General features: G+C 39.6%; 1 protein-coding gene and 1 long non-coding RNA gene across 3 annotated transcripts in view; one reads left to right on the top strand and one right to left on the bottom strand.

The window, feature by feature from the left end:
- SYNPO2 (synaptopodin 2) overlaps window positions 1–25,151 on the top strand; it is a 172,019-nt gene that overhangs the window by 131,168 nt on the left and 15,700 nt on the right. Inside the window, exons 2-4 of one of the 2 annotated variants that reach the window (XM_058721510.1) lie at window positions 2,877–3,028; window positions 6,475–7,286; window positions 9,729–11,911. In XM_058721510.1, coding sequence (XP_058577493.1) covers window positions 2,877–3,028; window positions 6,475–7,286; window positions 9,729–11,911 — 3,147 coding nt within the window. The remainder of the gene's footprint in view (window positions 1–2,876; window positions 3,029–6,474; window positions 7,287–9,728; window positions 11,912–25,151) is intronic. The other variant, XM_058721511.1, reaches the window with a different exon arrangement.
- Window positions 1,355–24,706, bottom strand: LOC131507150 (uncharacterized). Its single transcript, XR_009259357.1, has 3 exons — window positions 24,319–24,706; window positions 23,456–23,537; window positions 1,355–1,754 (listed from the first exon to the last, which is right to left on the bottom strand). It is a non-coding gene; the product is annotated as an uncharacterized LOC131507150 (long non-coding RNA).

Genomic DNA, 25,151 nt, shown 5'->3' with positions numbered 1-25,151 from the left:
GAATTGCTTAAAACTCACACAACTTATTACTGACAAAGGGAAACCCCCTGTCCTCACACATAAGATTGGGCCTTGAGGGGTACAATGATACATCTGTTTTATAAATATAAAACCTCTTTGGTCCTCCATAAGCTGAATTTTCTGTGTTCTAGTACTTCTGACTCAATTGACTGAATGGGTTTATACTTCAAAAAATGCCTTGTTATCCACCTAATCTTATTTTATAAAAAAATAAATAAATAAATTTAGATGATTGAAATGTGAACTAATAACTCTAACAGTAACTTAAGTGTTCATTATTGGGTATTGTTTTATCCCTGATTTATAAACAACTCTCTTGTGATTCTTTATTTTAATTATTTCATGCAAGACAAAACAAAACAAATATATTTGGCAATTAAATAGATATTTTTCAAAACTGGGTGCATATTCTTTTTCTCATTTCTTTTGTTGCTTCCTTATAGCCTTGGAAATATTGAATTCATTTAACATTTTGCAATAAACTAGTGTGTTCTTCCAAAAAATAAGAATGAGATAGATTTATTAGAAAAGGGAAAGCCACTTTAGATTATAATTTATGATGATCAATGGATAGATCATCCCAGAACAAAACTAACTGAATCACTTCAAACTTCAATAGTGTCATAGTTTTGGCACTTAAAGGTATTTTTTTACTTTCAAGAGTACCACTTAAAATTTAAATGGACCAGGAGAGGGGCACCTGGGTGGCTAAGTTAGTTAAGCATCTGATTTCGGCTCAGGTCATGATCTTGTAGCCCATGAGTTTGGTCCCCATGAGTATGATCTCATGGTCCATGATTTTGGTCTGTGCTGACAGCTCAGAGCCTGGAGTCTGCTTCAGATTCTGTGTCTCCCTCTCTCTCTCTCTGCCCCTCCCCCACTCTCATTTTCTCTCTCTCTCTCTCTCTCTCTCTCTCTCTCTCAAAAGTACTAAGCATTAAACATTTTTTTTTAAATAAATGGACCAGGAGATATAAACTTAAGCCTATGTTGGTCAACATATTGATTATCATTAAAACCTTAGAAAGAATCAGTGGGCAACTGTTGTAGGTAAGTTGATATATGTTTCATGCCTAAAATGAACCTGGCTATGAAAATATTCTTCAAGAAGCATTGCTTACCAGACTGAGCTGTCTGGACTTAGAATCTTGATTTTAATAAAAAGGGATCATCTTGGTAGAAAACATCTACAGTAGTATCTGAAAGTGTTCTTAAGTTTGAAATTGTATGACATGTTACATGGTTCATTGAAAACTATTAAACTCACATTATAAAACGAAACCTAAACACATTAGTATCACTTAGGGTCCCAGCAGGAAATAGGTGACATGCTCAAAGGAGTAATTAAAAATAATATAATGCAGGGACTAAAGGCAGGTTTAAGTGAACCAACAGATGATACTGAAGCACTGGGAAATAAAAAGCAGAAGCTACTATTACCTTTAGGCCTGAAGATACAAGAAGATGGAATGTGTTATTTCAACATAAGAGTTAAGGCATCGTAGAGGAGCTATGACTCTCTAGATGGAGGAACAGAGCCATTGCCAAACCGTGACCCAGTAGGTTCAGCAGGGAGAACATCTACCTGACCTCTCATTCCTCTGCTCTTTGATGTCTTAACTGGGGCTTCCTGTTGACCAAATCTAACCAGGGGCACACTGAGGAGCTCAGCCTGTGCTGTCTCTAGAGGCCAGTGCCCGGAGGGTGGAGAGTGGAGAGGGTGGAGAATGAACCTGGAAAGGCAAAGGGAGAATAATCAGCATAACATTTTACCATTATCATAATTCTACAGGATATAAACCTCCAATTATTCCTCACTAAGGAGCTGGTGGGAGCTCTCAGTCATTATTCTTGTCCTCTGAATTTCTTCTTTCCAGGTTCTGAAAGTTCTCTTTTAGGTTTTTTTTCAATTTTTGTTCCGTGTCATTCTGTGCAAGAACATGATGCAATCTTTATAGCAGGGATGTTTTTATTATTTGCAAAATAATCTTTTTTTTCTTTCCTCTTTGCTAAACTTTGCTTAGTATCAAGACTTGCATAGTTGATTTCAATAAAGGATTTTTCTCTTTGACATTATTCTTAATATCCTGGCTGCCTAAGTTCCCCATTATGCTGGGATGGCTTTCATTAGTTCATTTAGCTGTACAGTGCTCTCCTTAAACTGTCCTGCCCTGTATCTCCTTCTTCTTTTTTTTTTTTTTAATTTTTTTTTTCAACGTTTTTTTTTAAATTTATTTTTGGGACAGAGAGAGACAGAGCGTGAACGGGGGAGGGGCAGAGAGAGAGGGAGACACAGAATCGGAAACAGGCTCCAGGCTCCGAGCCATCAGCCCAGAGCCTGACGCGGGGCTCGAACTCACGGACCGCGAGATCGTGACCTGGCTGAAGTCGGACGCTTAACCGACTACGCCACCCAGGCGCCCCTGTATCTCCTTCTTAAAGTCAGTGCTCCATCCACGTCAGCAATGGAAAAGGTTTTAAAATTTTTTTTTAATGTGAGAAGTCACTTTCTGACTAGCGTCAGACTTCACAATGTGACATAATTATTTTTAATGTAAACTCAATTCTTTTAATACGTCTGCCCTCACTTTTCTCTGTTCTTTTTTTTTATTCCAGTTCCTTTGTCATAGATTTACTTCCCTTTTCCATTTAGTTACAATGCTATGAATTAAATGTTGACTTGATGGTACATATTGGGTTGTGTGTGTGAGAGGGATAAGAAGTGTGTAAAGTGGTCTTATAGGTCGAAAGGTGGATTAAAAACCAGAGTTAATGTTATAGTTTGCAGATCTATTTGCCTCTCCTGAATAAAAGTTTCTCAGAGAGAGTGGCAGTGTTTTTGCTTTCTTTTTCAGATCCGAAGCCAGAGCAAAGCCTCTGGGTCTGGGCTCTGTGAGGGGGATGAAGTGGTTTCTATCAATGGCAACCCTTGTGCAGACCTTACCTACCCCCAGGTCATCAAGCTCATGGAGAGCATAACAGACTCTCTACAAATGCTCATCAAAAGGTACAAAAGAGTTGTTGGATTATATGTTTTCTCTTGAAGTTAGGACTGACTACAGCTTTTACTACCTGTATAATTTGTCATTTATGGGGAAATTGGGGTTGCTCTGTAGAAAGTCAGTTTAGTTAAACAGAAGAACCACCATGTTTGAAAAATGGCAATTCTAATCAACCTAATTTTCTGGTTAATTGAGAATTAACTTGAAAATCTTTGTTTTATGAACTTTGTTGAAAATCTTAGGTATTTTAGACTAGCTGTTTAGAAAGCTCAGTATGTTGAACGTAATTTAATACTTCTGGGTCAAGATTTTGTGGTGGGTCAGGATCACTAAATTATAATTCCAGATTCACAGATGAATTAAAAATGTTTAACTTAACTATACAGAACAAACTGATGGACACCATCAGACGGGAGGGGGGTGGGAGGTTGAAGGAGAAAGGTGACAGGGATTAGGGAGTGCACTTGTCATGATGAACACTGGATAATGTATGGAAGTGTTGAATTACTATATTGTACACCTGAAACTGATAACACTGTATGTTCATTATACTGGAATTAAATTTTTAAAAATAGCAGCAATAAATTCCATTAAAAAGTATTTAAGTGTTAAATCATTATATTGTACAATAATTTTTTATAGAAAGAGAATGCCTAGGAGAAGGAAAAGAACAACAAAAACCCTAAAAGCAGCTAGATTTCTGCTTGTCAGGACCTCCAGTAAAAGCATTTGGGTATGGATAAAAGCAGATGGTTAGAATAAAGGTTTTGGGACTATTAATGGAAATCACTTGTTACTCTGGTCTCTCCAAATATCACCCTTCCCACCTAACGGCTTAAAAATGCACTAGTAAACTTTAAACACTAAAAAAAAAAAAAAAAAAAAAAAAAAAAAAAAAAAAAAAGAATACAACAAGGGCAATCACAAAAAAAGAAAAAAAAACTATAGCATGAGCGTTTTTGCAGTGTGCAAATCACAGTACTGTGTGCAAATTCAGACTGACTTTGCAAGTGAGGCTCTGACCATTACATTGTAATGAATCTGGAAAGGAAAGTTCTGGCTTCTTGGAGAGAGCCTTCAGGAAGAAGATGTCAGAGGACATCTCACATAGAATTTAAAGCTCTCCAGGTTTTGTCTTAACTCTGCAGAAACACTACATGCAGCATTACCCCTCTGATAATCATTCACTATTGGTTCCATTTCTATATACACATGAACTCAGTAAGGCCATAATCTTGTGAAAATAAAAGAAATATAGCATTATTCTTGGAATCTCCCATCTAAATATTTAGCCATCAAGCCCAATGTTCAAGCCCAATATTTAGGATCCTACTTACTTATAAAGCTACCATTTGCTTTTATAAGGAAACTAATGGGAAGCTTGCCAAGTGTGGACACAGTGTTAGCCATACTCATGCATAAATCTGTGAGGTATCAAAGACGTCCATCTTTGTAAAAGTTTAATCATATCCCAAATAGGGGGAAAACCTTTATCCAATTTATTCCCTTTTTAGTGTCCTTACTCTGTCAATGAGGCCAATTTCTTTGGAACATATTTGTGGTCTGGGACATTCCCTGCTAGTTCTTGTTTTGATTACAGTGGCTATCACTGGGAAAATCCTTGGTGATTTAGAGCCGAGCCTCTGGTACGTATTTGCCTTCAGAAATAAATGAACTAGTTCTCTGCTACTTTTAATAATTGGAAATATGATTATTATTATTTTCTCTTAAGAATTTTGACTTTTACAAAATAAATCATTGATGAGATTCGAATGGAATCTCAAATTAAAATCAGCCCAAAGGCAATCATTACCATCATTGCCACCACCACCACCACAACCATTCTGGATAGCTGAACATTGTACCTATGTAGGCTGAATGGAAATGAAATCTCTAACCTCTGTTGCTTTTATGATTTTTACTCTTGTACATCCATTTTACTTCTGCTACCAGTAAATATTAACATTTATCTAAACCATTGGCCTGTATTACAGTCTATAAGCCTGGAATAAATTCAAATGACTCTCTTCTCAGCTTCCTAATTGATTGCTAACATAATTCAAAGTGATTTAATCTACTTCCATCTGAGGGCTTCCTAAATTAAAACTCTCTGACCTTGTGGTACCATCAAATTTAGTTGCATGGAGTGTATTCATCATTTCCTATATAAGAAAGATCTAATTTGCTATCACCATGTTTTTAAAATGCTATATTATAATTTTTTTTTAATTACTGGGAAACTTTACAGATTACTTCCTTAGAGAAAACTTCATTTCACTTGATTGTTGGTTTTTTATTGTTTTGTTCAGTTTTGTTTTACTAAGTGCAGTCAAAAGCAAGGTTAGGAGCAATTGTTTTGAACATTAGAAATTCTATCAGATAGATTCTAAGATATATTCCTTTGGGTAGCCCCTTGAGTAGGGGTTCACTCCCTTCAAGTGATGACTTGGCATTAACCAGGGTGCATTTTGAGGGAAGACAAAAGGGGCAGGGATAGACACTGCTGTTTTTTGCTTTTTTTTTTTTTTTTAAACTTACAAATGTGAGACATGAAGGCATCACCTACAGCTATTCTGTAAATGATGCTTCTCTTCTAAAAGCCGTTAGAATTTTGAGTTTTAGCAAGAAGTCATTTGACTCTTAAACTGGCATTGCTTCTTGCAAACCTAGGTTTGCAAAACCAACTGAGAATGGTTAAGGTCAGAATCAAAGGATTGTGGTGAGCAGCTCTGGACTTCTTAGCTGAGAGATAAAGAACAGTTTGATTTCAGAGATCCTACAAGGAAATGCTCCAAGACACAGGTTCAAACAGGAGAAGGGGAGACATCTCCGATTATAAATACTCCATGACTCAATGATTCATTGCAGCATGGAAAGGATTTCTCTTTACACAAGAGTACTGGGCTGGGGTCCACTTATTACAAAACACATGCTCACTGAAGTTTGAAAAACAGCTTCTATTTCATTCCTTTCAGGAAAGCACAGCCTGTAAAAGGATTACTTGAATTATGTGTATATTAATATTGTTCTGAAGCTGTTGAATATGTTTATGTGACATAGTGTTCAGACCTAAACTTAGTCAGTAAGACATTGAAATGCTTTGTCATATTAGAACAAACATGGTTATTTGAAAACATGCAAATAGTTACAGATAAAGGACATCAATGAAGCTATAACCTGTGCTTTTAAAAAATAAAAGCTGAATTTAGGATGGATTTAGGTTCCATAATCTTTTGTAAGCATTTTGGCTTTGCTTTAAAGAAAAGTTTATTTGGAAGATCCTTAAGTAATAAGATAAACATGTTGCCAACTTCTGCTTTCAAATATGTTGCAGTTGACATTTAGGAGGAAATATTTTGACGGTTTCATGTATCATAAAAGTGTTGGGAAGTTCTTTGGCAGGTGTAACACACTCCAGTTTAACCATCTGGACTGATTTTTCTGTGTGCAGACCATCCAGTGGAGTAAATGAGACTTCCATCTCTGAAACTGAAAACAAAAGCCCTGAGCATCCCACCCATGAGCGGTGCGTGGAAAGTACCACTCTGCAGATTCGACCAGCCACAAAGAACCAGCACAGAGAGTTCTATGTTGCCTCGATCAAGAGTGGAGTTCCTCTGACTGAGGACCAAGGGAGTGGTCCTGGTTTTTCTGAGAGCATAAAAGAAGAAACAGGCCTGAGCTACCATGTGGCTCCCTACATGCCCGACTCCCAAAGAGGACGCTTAGCAGAGGAGGTTATCTTAAGGGAGAAGGCAGAAGCTGGGCAGCCAGGCCCTGTGGTTGAGTTACAACTGTCCCTTTCACAAGAGAGACACAAGGGCACAAATGTCCCCGTGGTGACTCTCCTGGGAGCTGAAAAATCTAAGTCTCCTGACCCAGATCCTTATTTACAACACGACAGGATTGTCCACATAAATTCGGTCCCCACGAGTGAGAAAGGGGAGCCTTCTCTGAGGTCCAGCAAGATAATCCAGATCTCCAGTGGCAAAGAGTTAAAAGTGATCCAGGGAAATGAAGCAGGAGACAAGGGGCTGCCCCGAGTGGAAGTGATACTCGACTGCTTGGACAGGCAGAAGACGGAAGGGTGCAGGCTTCAGGCAGGAAAGGGGTGTGTGGATTCTCCAGTGGAAGGAGGGCAGTCAGAAGCACCTCCTTCTCTGGTATCCTTTGCAGTCTCATCAGAAGGCACAGAGCAGGGAGAAGATCCACGCTTGGAAAGGGATCACAGCAGACCTCACAAGCACAGAGCGCGTCACGCACGTAAGTCCTTCTCTGGGGCCACTGCTGGGCTATCGGAAGGGGCTTGGGAGCTTAAGGCTTTTTGCTGCTGCTTCCCTTACATGGATTTTTTTTTTTTAAGATTTTTCTCATGTCTCCTTGTGATTTGAAAAAATTATTAATGCACAGAGTAAGAAATGTGAAACTGTGAAGAATACCAATTTCTGAAATGGAGGCACTAAGTGTGAAGTTAGTAGTAGATTTAAATGCTATTTAATGCAATTTCTTTTATCCCCAAAGGCACAGGAGCTGCTAAAGAAAATAATATTGTTAAATGTGTCCCTTTGATTTGTCTCAGAATGTTGTAATATTTCAGGTAAAATGTCACAGGGGAGTATTTGAAGTCATTGCGGACTCTGAGTTTAAATGTCAAAAACCGTGGCGTCTACTTCTGAGAGATGTCTTTAAAATGCAGTCTCCACCACTGACATTAAAAGCAGATCCTCATTTTGAAAAAAATCATTGTGCAGCTTGATGATGCTTGCAGAAGTGAGTTTGATGGACAAGGACATGTGGAGTACTGAGCAGTTACATGAGCCTCTCCGTTTTGTAGGTCTTCATTCGACTGCACAGCATTTCATCTACCTTCTAGACACAGAAGTCATTCTCCAGGGCCATGTGGAGGCATTTAAATGCCCCCAAACACAGAATATATTTAAATTCAAGGCTGTTGACGGTGTTTTGTTTTACCCAGGGGAGTGATCACCAGAAGGAGAATGAGGATAAGAATGGCAGTTAGGTTTTATGATTTTTATTATTTTCTTTTCTCTCCCTCTCTTTTTTAAACAAATTTTGGAATTCCATTTGAGGAGGTAAAGGCTGACCGGCAAGGCACTTGAATGTATGAGTGACACACAACGGTAATGAACTCAGTTATTCAAAGTAGCGTAGGAAATCTCCTAACCTATCATTATTCCTTTCAAAGCGTATTTTTAGCATAACCATTTGTAGCTTTATTGGCAAGTGCTGTTAATCATCCTTGTACTTGAAGCATCTGTATGCATCTTCACATTTGTAGCCTATCAGACAAGTGTATTAAGGCAGCATTCACATACTTTACATGTTGACAGTGAAGTTTTAGCAACAACCGTGCAACTGTGACTGTCAATTCAGTAGTAAGTTGTGTAACACTACTCAGAAAGAGGAATTACATTTAGGCATGATCACACTTTCTACTACTTTCTCCAAATAAAATTTGATTGCCAGGGAATATCTGTAACTTTGTCATAAAACTGTTCACTCTGATTCTATTCTATTTTTAAAAAATGAATCATTGAGTCTTATTTTTTCCAGTGACAAAAAAAAGCTAATTTTTAATCATAAAATATTCAACAGGTTTTCCTGAAATTTCCATGTAACTATTTTGAAGAATTCAGAACTTACTTGTGAATCATGCTCCTTATTATTATATACATGATGACAATTAACTGATGCTATAAGTTAATTTTCCACCAATTTATTTTTGTAACCATAATGATAGAATTAAAAATTTGTATATAAATGTTTGTTACTTTAAAACCATCAAACTCTCATTTTAAATGACTTAATTCCCGCATCAGCTTTTCCCCGCAGTTAAGGGTCACCAGTCACATAATTTTTAAATTTCCCCAAGATTTACACTTATTCTTGTTGCCACTGAAGTAGTGTTGTATTTCCAAAATAGCAATAATTTTTCAAACAAATTTATCTAGACAGCTTTTTAGCTTAAATTTCTTATATGTATTCACAATGATCCAGTGTTCTGAATTATTAGCAATTATTGATTCAATGCCTTCAATTATTATTCATTCTGTTTTTTGAACGTATATTAATCCAGCCTTCATGAATACAAAGACTCTGGGGGAGATGTCAAAGTTAAAAAAAAAAAAAAAAGAAGAAGAAGAAGAAGAAAACTTAAATATTTAAATTCATTACATTAAAACACTTAGGTAAATAAAAGTTTCTTGCCTCCCCACCCCTGTTTTAAAAATGCTTGAAACCAGTTTTATATTGACATTTTATTTTTTAAATATGGAAGTACAAGGTATGTCTTAACTTGTTTTACAGAAAATATTATGTCCTTAAATTATTTCCTTTTTAGTTTGGATTACATCCTCTTAACTGACATTTAGTAGCCAGCGTTTATTGTCCAAGTATAAAGATCCATATGCTACGTATATTCTAGTCAGTATACGTAAAGATGTATTTATATGAGCAAGTGAAACAGACCATTGTGTAGTTACATATATCATTGCATGTCATGATAAAAGTATACATTTTGAAATAAATAAGAGAGAGAAATTAGTTAGATTGTTTCAGAACTCAGTGGCTAATTGTAAGCATGTTTTTTTCATATTCACTTTTCCCCAGGAGAGTTGACTTCTGGGTTGCTCTGAGGTCTTCTTGGAATTCACCAACTCACTATAATTTTTGTACATTCCCTAGGGCTCAGGAGAAGTGAAAGCCTATCCGAAAAGCAGGTGAAAGAAGCAAAATCTAAATGCAAAAGCATTGCCCTCCTTCTAACCGACGCCCCCAACCCCAACTCCAAGGGGGTGTTGATGTTTAAGAAGCGTCGTAGGCGGGCCAAGAAATACACCCTAGTCAGCTACGGCACCGGTGAGCTTGAGCGAGAGGCAGACGAGGAGGAAGAAGGAGACAAAGAAGACAACTGTGAAGTAGCATTTCTGGGCACGAGTGAATCAGAGGTGGATGAAGAGTTATTGTCTGACATTGACGGCAGTGCACAAGTTGTGAACTTTGACTGGGATTCTGGACTAGTGGACATCGAGAAGAAACTGAACAGAGGGGACAAGATGGAGATGCTGCCAGACACCACGGGCAAGGGTGCCCTCATGTTTGCCAAGAGGAGGGAGCGAATGGATCAAATCACGGCCCAAAGAGAGGAGGAGAGGATGGGAGGAGTGCCAGGCAGAGAGCCAGATGTTGCCCAGACAGACAGCCTGAGAACCATGGCTTCTTACCAGAGGAAGGAAGAAGAGTCTGTGAAAGTGCAGAGCTCAGTGAGCAGAAGCTACATCGAGGTGAGCCATGGTCTTGGCCATGGGCCCCAACAGAATGGCTTCAGTGGGGTGTCCGAAATGGCAGAGGCCCAGAGGACGGTCCCTATGAACAGAACAGCCAAACCCTTCCCGGGGTCTGTGAGCCAGCCTGCAGCCCCCTTCTCCCCAACCCGGAATATGACGAGTCCCATCGCGGACTTCCCTGCGCCTCCACCTTATTCTGCGGTCACACCTCCGCCTGAGGGCTTCCCCAGAGCAGTGTCAAGTCCCACAGCTGGCCCAGCGCAGCCTCCTCCGTGGCCCCAGCCTGCCCCGTGGTCCCAGCCAGCCTTTTACGATTCATCTGAGCGGATAGCTTCCCGGGATGAAAGGATCGCTGTGCCTGCAAAAAGAACCGGAATATTGCAGGAGGCCAAAAGGAGGAGCACGACAAAACCCATGTTCACTTTTAAAGAGCCCAAGGTGAACCCGAATCCTGAACTCTTGTCACTTCTTCAAAATTCAGAAGGCAAAAAGGGAGCTGGAGCTGGAGGCGATTCCGGACCCGAAGAAGACTACCTCAGTTTAGGAGCAGAGGCTTGTAATTTCATGCAGAGCTCCTCTGCCAAACAAAAGACTCCGCCTCCTGTCGCGCCGAAACCTGCAGTCAAGTCCTCGTCCTCCCAACCAGTAACTCCAGTTTCTCCGGTCTGGTCCCCAGGAATGGCTCCAAGCCAACCTCCTGCCTTCCCCACGTCCAACCCATCGCAGGGCACCGTTGTCTCCTCCATCAAAATAGCCCAGCCTTCCTACGCTCCTGCCCGGCCCGCGAGTGCTCTGACCCTGGCTGGTCCCTTCAAAGGACCACAGGCAGCAGTGGCCAGTCCGAACTACACACCGAAGCCAACGGCTCCCGCACCGACAGTGAACGCCGCTCATGCTGGTGCAGTGGGACCATCCAATGAGCTTCCGGGAATGAGCGGGAAAGGAGCCCAGCTCTTTGCTAAAAGGCAGTCGAGGATGGAGAAGTACGTGGTGGATTCAGACACCGTGCAGGCCCATGCGGCTCGCGCCCAGTCTCCCACTCCCTCTCTACCGGCCGGATGGAAGTACTCCTCCAACGTCCGAGCACCTCCTCCTGTGGCCTACAATCCTATCCACTCCCCCTCCTACCCTCTGGCCGCTGTCAAGTCTCAGTCATCAGCCCCACAGGCCTCCAAGACAAGCAAGAAAAAGGGCAAAAAACCCCTCAATGCTTTGGACGTCATGAAGCACCAACCATACCAGCTAAATGCATCCTTGTTTACTTTCCAACCTCCAGATGCAAAGGATGGCCTCCTCCAAAAGTCATCCATCAAGGTCAATTCGATGCCAGCCATGAAGCAAGCTCTTCCTCCCCGGCCAGTGAATGCTGGCTCGCCCACTAATGCGCAGGCCTCATCTGTGTACTCGGTCCCAGCATATAGCTCTCAGCATCCCTTCTTTGCAGAGGCCACCTCGCCCGTCAGTGCGTCGCCAGTGCCCGTGGGCATTCCCACCTCTCCAAAGCAAGAATCAGCCTCTACATCTTATTTTGTGGCACCAAGGCCGAAGTTCTCAGCCAAGAAAAGTGGTGTCACAGTTCAGGTGTGGAAACCATCTATTGCGGAAGAGTGATCTTGTAGCCGAAGCTGAGTGTCCACTTTGCTTGAAACAAATTGTTTGCAGTGTTACTTGAGTCCCCGAGAATGCCTAGCAAGTCCTCAACTTACTTAATTTCAGATGTCACTTCCCAATCTGGGTCCAAGGAGCATAATATTTTTAATGAGTCAAAAATCTAACTCAGATTGACTTAAAACATATTTATCTTCTTTGCACACTTAAAAAATATGGGAGCACCCCAAAATAGACATGTGCCATTATATTAAGTAAGCAGGATACTTAGGATTTATGCTTTAGTCACAAGAAAGACAGTGATCAGTGTTATCAAACCTTGCACACAGCCTTTATGTAGTGTAACAGCTGTGCTCCTGTGGTGAAAAGGTTCAAGTGTAGTGAAAATATAACATGTATTGGCTGAGATTTCCTTTTTAAGTAGTGCTTTATCTCTATTACTAGTGTTAAGGGATAAGAAATTTACTGAGGACAGGGATCAGCTCTGGTCTGTCAACCTCAGCCACCTGTTTGATATTGCAGAGAAGGTACTTCTGGGGGTTGTGAAATGTATATAGTTTAGTAAGAAGGGTAAGAAAGAGGGTGTCAGTGATTACTGAGCACTTATTTTGTATTAGGTTCTTTGCCAGATGTTTTACCTGTATTAACTCGTTTCAGAAGACTTCTTTAAGGTAAATGAGATAGGGCAAGAGGGATAATTATCCTTAGAGACGGATTTCTATCTTCTCTTCCCAGTTTACTTAAGAAACTGAGTATGTATATATCTCCAATTGCCCATGAAAGTGTAAGTTTGTTTTCCTCAGCTGAGGCAAGTGGTAGGATACAGTGTAAAAGAATAATGTATAAAAGGGTGAACAGGCTGCAGATAAAGGTACACATTACTCTTATTTTTCCCTTGGGAAAGCACATCACTGAGGCATGAAAGGTTACTGACTACAGGGGCTGATTGTGAAGCACGAGGAACCCCCTATGTGTGGAGGCCGTAGGGTGAGAACACACAATGATTAATTTCTGAGTGACCTCACAGATTGTTTTTCCTTGTGTTTGTTTTGCTTTCTGACTACTGCTTCTCCCACTGTTCCTTGCAATTCTATTCTCGCACCTTCACTTTGTTATTTATATTTGATGGACCAGAAGGATTCAGGCAAGGTTACCTTGTAAATTGGATTGGTCACAGACCATGCCGTCATCCAGCTGGCTATGAAGTTAATAATGTTACTGACAGTAAACCTGAAGACCTTTCTCATGTCTATTTTAAGTCCAAGTCTGACCAACCATGGAAAATATTCAACATGAATTAATGTAGAGAACCATAAAGCATTTTTGACAGCTTCAAGGAAAACCATCTACTCAATACAGGAGATCTGTTTAGAGACCTCTTATAACAAACAACTTGCCTGGTTTGAGGATACATGGTACCAATTTAATCCTCTGAAAATATCTGTATTCCTGTTCTTTTACTGCTGTCACTGTCAATCTGCTATATTTTTCACTATCCTATTAAAATACTACTTTCTTCTTTATCTGTTTAATGTACATGTTTTAAAAAATAATCTTCCCTGATGAGCTATTCTGACCTAAGTCACTTCTCTGCTGTGTCTCTTCTATTGTTCCCAAAACATCCAAATTTCTTTTTGTGAGCATATTCATTTCTCTGTACGTTGTAAAACTGCAAGCTGCCCATTGTAAAACTCTAAGAACACACAAAAAAGAATTAAGTCAGCAACAGGGCAATGGGGCTGTTTCTTCTGCTTTTTTCTCTGGGAAATCTTCCATTGCCTTTGGGGGCAGTTTACCTAGAGGTTTCAACCACAGGATGTAGCTTGGTCTCTCATTTGCCTTTTTGGGAAATCAGTTAGGAAGATTAGTACAGGGTAAAGGAAAAAGCAATCTATCCATTATATAACACTATTGTTTAGTATTACTTGTTCCCTGCAAAGGAAGTCTGTTAAATGCTGTGCATTTTGCATTCTTTTCTAATAGAACAACAAAAAAGGCTTCTTGAGGTGAAGCAGGAAAGATCGTTTTTATAACTTTGCATTCTTGACATAGCATTTAAAGAATGGCATGAAGTAGAGGAAAGATAATGCAACACAAGGTAGTTAATTTGAGATCACCAGTTCAAATATGGCCTAGGATGGTAATGACCCACAAGTATTCCCAGTTGTCCAGGGGTTTGTGGTATGTAGGAATGAGAAGTGTTTTCAGTCCATTTCCTGTAGGACAGGTGGCAATCTTAGCAGAGCCACTATTTGGAGTTGATGACTAAACACACCACTAGCATGACTGGGAGTGTCATAGGGTTCCCAAAAAGCTTCTCAGAAACATGCCAGGCATGCAGTCAAACATCCACAACTTTGACTGGGAATTGGAAACATAGGTCTCATCTTGAATCAGATGGTCCTACATTATGGAGGAGGGGTGGGAATCCTCCCAGACTGTATCTGCAGAGTGTGACCACACAATGAGATGGGGGCAGTAGGAGGGAAAAGGACCAAGCCAGCTCCCTGGAGTAAGAGGGATTCCCTTTGCCACTTGTCCTCAATCAGAGAGCCTCCTGGGAACTTGCATGCCCAATAAGCTGTATGCGCCACCTTTCAGGTTGCAGTTATGGGAATGATGTCTGTGTGGCAGGTGGGAGGCTTAGAACTCATGACCTCAGCTTCCCTCCCGTTGGGAACCCTTTGTATGATCTGGGTGTTGTTGGCTCTGTTGTGGTAGCAGATGTTTGACTGCTTGGTCGTGAGGTATGAGGAGGCAGGTTTTGTTTAGGTTTTAGCACCTTGCCTTTTCCTCTGTCCTTTGTTAGCTTAACTTCCAAGCAGAGTGCTTGTGAAGTCAAGTTTTCTTCGTCACCACGATAGCAACGATCATTTCCTGAGTGCCTGTGTTATGTTAGGTGCCTTATGTACCTTATCCCAAAGAACCCACTGCGAAGTTTACAGGCACCGGAATATAAAATAAAATGTAGTCACAGTCACTGACTTACTGCAGGACCTTATGCAATTTTTTAGCATGAGTTTCCCCTTAATAATGTCTCAAACCTCTCTTCCTGACTGTTGTGCGATGAGTCTGCACGGCACTAGATACTCCAGGAAGAAAGGTGTATGTAAATCTAAATATGGCAGATTCCTGTCTTATAGGGGGTAAACTGAGTCACAGAACTGGTAAGATTGGGGATCTGAGCATTGCCACTTCAGTCTTAAAACATTTCCAATTTTATTTCTCATATTTCAAGAATAAACACATTCTGTTGTGAGAGAGGAAGAATCACACTGTTTTCCACATTTTGACTATTGATTGATAGTAGAAAGCATAAGTTTTTAGGCATATGTGTCATGAGTCACATTTGGATTGTCATTCTGGAGCATGTAAAACTTTGTATTTCAAAATATATCTAGCATGACTGTTGATGATAACATGTATCTCATTTAATCTTCATAAGAACCAATTCATTTAATTATAGGAAAACTGATCCGAGTCACAAATAGTTCTTTCAAGCAAGCTGGGGTTAAAATTCTTTTAGGTAGTGCTGACCCCTTTCAAGAAATGGGCTTCTTCATGGGCAGCTGAGTGTTATTACAAAGCCTAAATTCTAGCCTGGCAGCAAGAGTCACATCTGAGATGTCAAAAACAAATGATCCACATTTAAAGGGTGTGGCCTAGCAAATGTGGGACCATTGTCCTATTTACAGCCACTAGGTTAAAGAACTTTGAAGGTCGTTCGGCTGCTGACAGGCGTATCAAACACTAGGACTCCATGGCACTTTCACAGGGAGGCCTCTTAAGAGCCCAGAAGACACATGGCTGTTACTGTCTGAGTGTGGATTTAATCTTTCAGACAAAAGCTCTTGCTGTGTATCATTTTATCCAGTCATAGAGTTGAGAAGCCGCAAGCACCCGTATTCTAAGGGTGAGTTCCTGAAACCCACTGCTGTTTATGAGTCACAGCCGGCCTGGCAGGAAGGGTATTTGAAGTCATGGTTATCAAAAAGAAATGATTGTTTTCTGAAAAGCTAAATGCTTAAAATGCTTCCAAAGGGAGGCAGTGGGTTGTGTGCTCATTCCCTCCTAAAATCAGAGTTGTTGAGTTTGTTTTAAAAATTGCTAAAAGTTCATGAGAAAAATATGTAAATTCTAAGAACCAACATTATATTCTCTGACACACTGACCCTCACTGGTCTCATGTCCCCTTATCACTGGACTCTGGGGGACACAAAAACTCATGTAACACTTCAGTGCTGCTGAATTCGTCAACAAGTATTCTGGGAAAAAGCAGAATTGAATTCTTCTCTAGACTTCCCACCAGGGTTGGCTAAAGGCCATAAAGCAAACTAGCAAATTCCCACAGGACCCAAACACCAGGCAAAATCACTAAAAGAGGCCAGCCTCCGTTTCTTCCTCTATGGTTAAAAAAAAAAAAAAAAAAAAAAAAAAGTACAAAAATTTTAGGCTATTCTATGGAGTAACAAGCCAATAAAAACCAGCCTTCAGGAGGAGCCCCCAAATCAGACCTATCCTTTCCTTGATGTTATCAGGTACAGCCAATTTCTTAACTTTTTAAAAATTAATGTTTCTATGGTATATGTATGTCTACACTAAATTACCATTTGGCACTTGGAAATCACAGAGCTACCTACTCAGAGGCAATTGAATGAAGAAAAAATTTAATTTGAAAATATCAAATCCTGTGAGACATTTCTCAGACTCTTGATTTTATATGAGATTTGCTGGTTAATGAAGTATATCTCAAGTATAAAGAAAGTTAGGCTTATACAGGGCCTATAGTTTAAATAATTTTTTGTTATTGATACATAGAATTTCTTTTACCCCTGTTACATCATCCTTGATATGTTTATCTAAATTATGTGTGCTTTGTGACTGGTGAAATATACATTCAGGGTCCCTAATAAAAATAGTCATAAGGACATACTTTCCAGCCTATCTTCATTCCTCAATAAGTGTAATAATAGTCAGAAGCATAATAACATTCATATGTGCTATGGAGGAATCTTGCTTTCACAGCCTCTATTTCTTGAGCTCCTCATTAACTATTAATGATTTGTTCATGGAAAAACAAAACAAAAAGTAAAAGATTGACACTAGCTCAAAGTTGAAAAGAAATGTATAATCTAGGAATATAAACAGAGACAATTTTTCTTCTTGGGAATAAATATCAAAAAGGAAAGTATTGGATTGGGTATAGACCCTGCCATCATCCAGCTGGTTATGACATTTTATTTTATTTTATTTACTTATTTTTAAATGTTTATTTATTTTGAGAGAAAATGTGCACATGGGGGGCCGGGGGAAGGGGCAGAGAGAGAGAGGGAGAGAGAGAATCTCAGGCAGGCTGTGCACTGACAGCTCAGAGACTGATGTAGGGCTCGAACTCACAAACTGTGAGATCATGACCTGAGTTGAAATCAAGAGTCAGATGCTTAACCAATTGAGCCACCCAGGTGCCCCTTAAGAAGACATTGTAGAAGTCAGAGAATCTTTGATATCTTTATTTGGTGGACAAATCTGTTTTCAAAACCACCCAAAGGCCCTGGGTCAAGTATTATGATCTAAAACAGGATTATATGGATGGGATGGAAGCTGTGGCAGTCATTTAGACAACCTTGTGAGACCTGAGGAAAAGACAGGAGGTGGCTTCATGTATTAAGTTTCTACTGTGTGCCAAGAGCTGTGTTAAATACTTTCTGTAAGTTATGACAATAGCTAACATTAACTGAGCACAAACTTTAGGCCCTGAATTGTGCCAAACAACTTTCATAGATTATCTCTTTTCTTTTATTGACATATAATTGACATATAACATTATATTAGTTTCAGCTGTACAATATAATGACTTAATATTTGTATTTATTGTGAAATGGTCACCACAATAAGTCTAGTTAACGGCCATCACCACACAGTTATAAATTTTTTTTCTTGTGATGAGAATTTTTAAGATCTACTCTCTTAGCAACTTTCAAATATATAATATAGCATTAACTGTAGTCACCATGCTGTACATTATATTCTCAAGGCGTACTTATTTTAAACCTGAAAGTTTATACCTTTTGACCACCTCACCATTTCAACCATGTCCCCCTTTGCCCCCCACCAGCAATCACCAAAGATTATCTCTTAATCAGTAGTCCTTATGAAATTAATACTATCATTATTCCCAGTTTATAAATTAGAGTTGGGATTCAGAGGCATAAAGAAGCTAAAGGACTTGTCCAAGATCACACAGTGTTACATAGTGGACTCTGGAGTCAATGTGAACTTGCACTCCCAAACAATTACAGTGTGATTTCATTCACTCTTCAGAATGACCCTGAAAGGAAGGTATTACTCCCAATTTACAGATGAGGTGTAGGTGTCTGAAGCTCAGAGAGGCTAAAAAACTTGTCCAACAATCACGAAGCTTATAAGTAGTAGGATAGGGTTGGAACTAGACATTTGTCTGACATCCAAGCCTGGACCCTCCCTTCAGTACCACATGGTTTCCACCATCTCATTAGACCCCAGAATACCTTTCCCTGAGACCTGTAAATTGTGTGCTCCCCAAACTAGCAAGAGCTACTCTGTAGAGGCTTTATAGGTGACTTTGACCATGTTGAATGACATTAGAAAGGACCCCCTTACCAAGATTGCTCATAAAATCAGATGCTATGATAGTATGTTGAAAGTGAAAAAGTCTCTGAAAAAAGAAGCATCTGTTTAATAATTTAAAAAGATGGATTTTACGGTGATTTTGTACTAGTTACCCAAATTCTTTCATTTTTTTATTTCAGGATGAATAGGTGATATTTATGGGCTGAGACTGGAAGGAATGTCACTTAAAAAAATAAAGCACAAAATCTTTATATAAAAGGAAGTGCTCTCCTGGGCTTCATGCCATTTTGACTAAGTGTAATTCAGGGAACGTCCTTATTAAATAGTGAATCAGCACCCAGCTTGGCTTGCTACTAAAGCAATAATAACTGAGACATATCAACAAGAATAATTCTAAACAGAATAATGATGAGAGGGTCACAAGCTTTCAGTGTTTCAAACTATAATCTAAAAAATAATCATCACTGGAAACTTAGAATTCCATGAAGTCTCTTCTGGCTTATCTATCCTGGATATGCATGAGACAGCAAACCTTTCCTGCCACAGTGTCCTCAATGGAGGATTTCTCAACAGTATTTCTGTCAAAGACTTCTCAGCAAGGACATTGTTACACCTTATGTTTTTTCCAGTAGCTTTTTTTTCTTCACCTGTATCTCATTGTTATTTTGAAAACATCTCCTGAAACTAGTGTAATGGATTCCAAACATGGGTTTGAACATTCCCATTACCAACCTCAAGGAGAGAAGATGTGAACTTCTGAGTTTATTGTAAAAACCCCCTCATTATATTTGTAGAGCTTCACTGCCTTAATTTAAGATCATAGAGCCATTAACAGGATGATAAGTACAAGGGCTTCTTATACGCTGGCTGCCATTCTTTTTTTTTTTTTTTTTTTAATGTTTTTTATTTATTTTTGGGACAGACAGAGACAGAGCATGAACGGGGGAGGGGCAGAGAGAGAGGGAGACACAGAATTGGAAACAGGCTCCAGGCTCCGAGCCATCAGCCCAGAGCCTGACGCGGGGCTCGAACTCACGGACCGCGAGATCGTGACCTGGTTGAAGTCGGACGCTTAACCGACTGCGCCACCCAGGTGCCCCTGGCTGCCATTCTAAACACTTAACAAATGGTGACTTTTTAGTCATCACAAAATGACTATAAAGTAGATACTGTGATCATTCCACTTTACAGATGAGAAACTGAGGTAAAGAAAACTTAAGGAACTTGTCTAAGGAGGTAGGGATAAGCCTGAAGACCAGACAATCAAGCACCAGAGCCATTCTCTAAACACATGGCTACATTACCTCTCTTGATCCCAAGACAATGGTCACAGATAAAACGAATTGTCCATCAGAACAATAAGCTTTACCTGTCTCAGAACTAACCCAAAAATTACTTTAAATCTTCTAAATCAAAGTAAGAAATATTAAAAAGACTTCTTAAGAGTTTGGTAGCCCCAAATGATAGACACTTGTAAGCAGGTACGAGGGGAGGGGAAAAGCTATAGTTTTACTTCTGCTGGCCTATCTTCTTTGTTTATAATGCAATAACTGGCAGGGGGAAGTCTAACATTTTTCTAGTTACCATTGAACAGATATGCACTAGACCAAACTCCTCAAACACCCACTTCCAGCCAAAAGTGGCATATTTTACTAGGGCTGTGTAAATTTATACCAGGTAAATAAAGGGAAAAAAGAATAGCGATGAAGAGAAACCTCTCAAATTTTAATAACAACAATGCAGAAAAACATTTCTCCCAGTTTTTTAATTAAAAAGGCATGGTTTGATTTAGGAGATGCAAAAGGTAACCAGTCCTTAAATGAAATTCACCTATGATTTACATGGGACAATGCATACAAACAGCAAGCATACAGAGGCACAGCTTGTAGTGGCTAAGTGTGGACCCAGGCCAAACTGCTGGGAGCTGCACCTCGGGCCCACCTCTTGCCACTTGGGAGACTCTAGGCAGATGATTCCACCTCTTTGAGCCTCAGTGCCCTTAGCTGTGAAATGAGGACAATAGTAGGTGCACCTCACACATTGTGAAGATCACACGAATCAATGTGTTGTGTGTATAGAACGGTGCCTGGCACATTGAAAGCATTCAACATATGTTAGCTATTAATATTATTGCAAAGGCCACTTAACAAACAATAGCTACTATTTCAAAAACTTCCAAGGAGGAAAACACACACACAACGATTAAACAAGTTCTTTTGTTTTCTTCTGTTAGTGTGAATTCCAGTTTAAGGGATCTAACACAACTAAAATAGAAAAAGCAGAAGCACTGTGGATAAATCTCTTATGGACACAAATAATCTATTGTCAAGAGTCTTTTGCTGAGAAATCGTTTCTTCTCTGTTTTCTTACTGAAATTTTATATGTCTATATTCCTTTCTATTCAGCCTGTTGGACAATTGTTTTCTTCTTCATCTTCATCTGTTGTAGTAGCATTGTTGTAATAATATACAAAATGAGACCAGGATTCAAAAAGACTGGTACAATATTTAAAAAACAACAACAACAACACACCCTTAACATCAGCTTTGAGACTCCACTGTAAAGGACTGTGTTCAATTCAAAGTATCAATATTAAATAAAACAAGTGGGGGCACACTTAGCACTATAAAGAGAATTCTTATGGCGAAAGGCTTGTAAATTAAATATATTCTCAAAATTGGGTAGCTGGTATTCTGAGTAAGGTTCTGGTAGGATAGTTGAAGCTTAAATAGGTCTATCACACAGAAAGTGGAACAGCTGGCAGCCCGGTCACAGAGGCTACCCCAATTCAGCCCTGCAACAGTTGGGGCTCTGACAGAACCTGGCTGACCTCTGAAGGCGCTGCAGACAGCTGTTCTTATCCCTCCTCCCCAACACTGTCCCAGGACAAAGGGTCAGTAACCTGGCCTTTTTAGAGTAATTGATCCCCTTGCCTGAGAAGCGTGAGCAGTTTCCAAAAACAGAGTGAAACCTCTATCTGAAGAGAGCAAACTCCCAGCTCACAGAGCAAGTGATGAAAAACAATTCTCAGAAGCTGAGTGACTGACGTAGGGAGGAACCTAGAATTCCAGCTGCCTTTAAAACCCAGGGAATTTTGGTGGGTTTTCTGGTGTACTTCTAGACTCTTTATGAGTCAGAAGCAGAAGTCAGGACTTAATCTTGAAGAGAAAAAAAAAAAAAATCAAAACAAGGTGAGATGCTGAAAATTTTATCTGAAGCCAAAATTGCTTTTGTTTCAAATACATTTCCATGGATTTAGTTCTGTTTCCCTTCTGTGCCATTTAATTACATTTTTTTCTTAAACAGTAAAAAACAATATCTCTTTCTTGAATTGCATAGCCCTCAGATTGGTAAAGAAATGTTCACAAAGCCTTCCTCTAGAGCTAAAAATCACCAAAGAATAGGCTGGCCTAATATAAGTAAAATGCTAAGCGTCATACCAGTTCTTCCACAATTAGGTCTTGTTTTATTCTTTATATCACACTCAAGAGTTTATTGATGATCTTGCCCGCTGGACCACTTGTTAATGCTCATCCGATGGCACCAATTATAATTCTTCATATAAACCCAAAAAAGCTAACTAGATTTTGAATTCTACATTATGAAACATCCAGCGAAATGTTACAACTCAGTGGGTGGTATTATTGAAATAAAAAGCAAAGCAAATGATATCACTTAGAAGTTTTTATTTTAATTGTACGTTTCAGTTTACCAACCAATAAGATTTCCTTTATATAGAGCAGTTTGGTTTTAGCCAAGTATTGCCTTCATAGTGTTCGAACACACAGTTTTCCAACCCTTGTTCCCCGGGGGAAATTAAGACCTTTTCCCCACCCTGTTCCCACCTTGGAAATTCTGATTTAGTAGGTCTGGGTGGGGTCCAGGAATTTGTTCTTGTAACATACACCCCAGGTGATTCTGATGCTAATGATTGTGAACCACGCTCTGAAAAACACTTTTCTAACCCACAAAACACTTAGGTCAACCTTATTCTTTGAAACCCATAAATAGTTTTCCAGTTTATCCAGTCAGACACAGCCAGACTTGTCAACTGCACCCGATTTCAAATGCTCTTGATGCCTTGTCTGAAGTGAGCAGGCATTGAAGTGCTGACCTTGCGGACTGGACTTGATACCAGAGGTCCAGGAGATGGCAGCAAACTCTCTTCCTGCTCAGAAAGTGCTTCCCAGGCAGCCATTCTAAAACTTGTGAATAATTTGCTCTAAACATTCATTTTTATTTATTTTCTTAAACAGAAGAATAAAGAGGGCCTTCAGATGTGATTTTATCTGACCCCCCCCTGCTTCTCATCAAGGCTGAGAATAAAGATTTCTAGGAATAGAATGATACAATTTTATCATCTAGAGAAGGGACTGTACAAAGCTCCTTGGCTGCTTTTTTTTCTTATCTCTGGGGAAAGGGATTGTGGGAGTTCCCTTGGCTGTAGGGCAATGGAGTGTGTTATCTCCAGTCAAAAATGTTCTTACTAATACCTAACTTAAATCTCTCCGGCAGTCATCAAAACATTTTTATTTGGGGATCTAGGCTGAAGGAGAATTTTAGAGCAATTAGCCTTTTAAAATGAAAACAAAGATGATTTAAAACTTTCAAAACTAAAAAGAAATTTGTGTACTTTAAGGATCACAGGGACAAAGAGCCCAATGTTTTTGCTGTGCCTTTACTTTAAGATGGTCAAATGGTGTGGTAGATTGACAAAATGCAAAATCAGTCGGAAGCTGCTTAAATATTAGAAGAATGTACAGAACAAAGGGAAAAGTAGACCCACTGAGTAGCAGCTTTGATTACAACAGTATTGTTTTTCAGGTCTTTGACGCACTGGTTTATTTCTAACACAAAAAGGATGGTGACCTCTGGAAGTTCCGTAATATGAGATAAATGTCTACTTACCAGTGGGAGGAGAAGAGACCAATGAGAGATAGGAGAGCTGGATATTTGAGGAACTCTGGTGTGGATGAGAGAGTAAACGTCACTGTTGATTAAAAAGAAATGTTAGGACTAATGAACAGAAGTTACAAGGTAGTAAGTTTCAGTTTAACTTAAAACTTCAAAATCTTGATGGGGAAGAGGTGGAGAAGGAATTAACATATATATTGGACTCATAAATGTTAAGAGCTTTAATACATGTACTTAATTTCATTCTCATGACAACCTTATTTGGAGGAAAGTTACCCTTATTTTTTTTTTAATTGATAAACAAACTGGAGCTCAAAGAGGTTAAGAAAATTGCCCAAAGTCACACAAATAGTCCTAAAATGACAGACCCACTGGCTGACTCCAAGCTTATCTTTCATAGCCTGTGCCTTTACCACTGCAATGCCTATCAGGTGTATTGTAAAAAGAACTCCTATGTCTCATGGAAGCTGGATTGCAGGATCTCCAATCCCTTCCATCTCTGACTTTTTATAATTTGCTATGTAAATATCTTCTTTAAAAAATACGGGGGCTGCCTGGGTGGCTCAGTCAGTTAAGCATCCAACTTTGGCTCAGCTTTGTGAGTTCGAGCCCCGCATCAAGCTCTGTGCTGACCACTCAGAGCCTGGAGCCTGCTTTGGTTTCTGTGTCTCCCTCCCTCTCTGCCCCTCCCCTGCTCATGCTGTCTCTCTCTGTCTCTCAAAAATAAATAAACATTAAAAAAAAATTTTTTTTAATCTGGGTTTTTAGGTTCTGAGAGTATTTTGATGTAGTTCAATACTTTTTAAAAGCCACGTTCAGTTTAAAACCTGAAAAAATAAAATTTCTCTGTTCCTTACCTCTTTAATTCCAGGATCTTTGCCACAGGAAACACACTTTAAAATTAAATACATCAGGGGTGCCTGGATGGCTCAGTCGGTTGGGCGGCTGACTCCAGCTCAGGTCATGATCTCGCTGTCTGTGAGTTTGAGCCCCACCTTGGGCTCTGTCCTGAGCGCTCAGAGCCTGGAGCCTGCTTCCGATTCTGTGTCTCCCTCTCTCTCTCTGCCCCTTCCCTGCTTACTCTCAGTCTCTCTCTCTCTCTTTCTGTCTCAAAAATAATAAACAATAAAAAACATTAAGTACATCATTTCTCTAATGAGAAAAAGCAGAGCTTAGAAGAGAATAATTTTTCTTTTCTTGAAGCCATGACTAGAGTGATTTGCTTCGGTTCTAGCGTCCACGAAGTGTAATTATAATTACCCACAATTATTCTTGAAACACACACAGATAATGTCTGGAGGAGGGAGAGAATTGTGAAACCCAGAGCAGCCTCTAGGCCCCAGCAGCCACAAGGTACCCTGGGGTAAGGTGAGAAACAGCTGACATGCTGTAGAGCAGAACTTCAGTAGCCTCTGCTTATCATTTCACCTGCATCACTAGACCTCCATCCTTTGTCGGTAGAGTGCTCATGTTCCATTATATAAAATTATGTCAAATGTATCATACATTCATACAGAAAGCAGTCTTTTATAAAGAAGAACCATTTAGTATTTATTTTCTTTGCTGTCACTATTCAACCTCTGTTTTTTTGTCCTTTTGTTGTTTAAATTTCTATGATATTCTACCTAGCACGGTCAACCATGGTCAATGTCAAAATCCTGTCTTATGAATGGTGCATAAATGTTTAATT

This window comes from Neofelis nebulosa, chromosome 3 (assembly GCF_028018385.1).
Source record: "Neofelis nebulosa isolate mNeoNeb1 chromosome 3, mNeoNeb1.pri, whole genome shotgun sequence".
Taxonomy (NCBI): Eukaryota; Metazoa; Chordata; class Mammalia; order Carnivora; family Felidae; genus Neofelis; species Neofelis nebulosa.
Note: the sequence above shows the minus strand (reverse complement) of the source record. Positions and strands in the feature narration are given on the sequence as shown.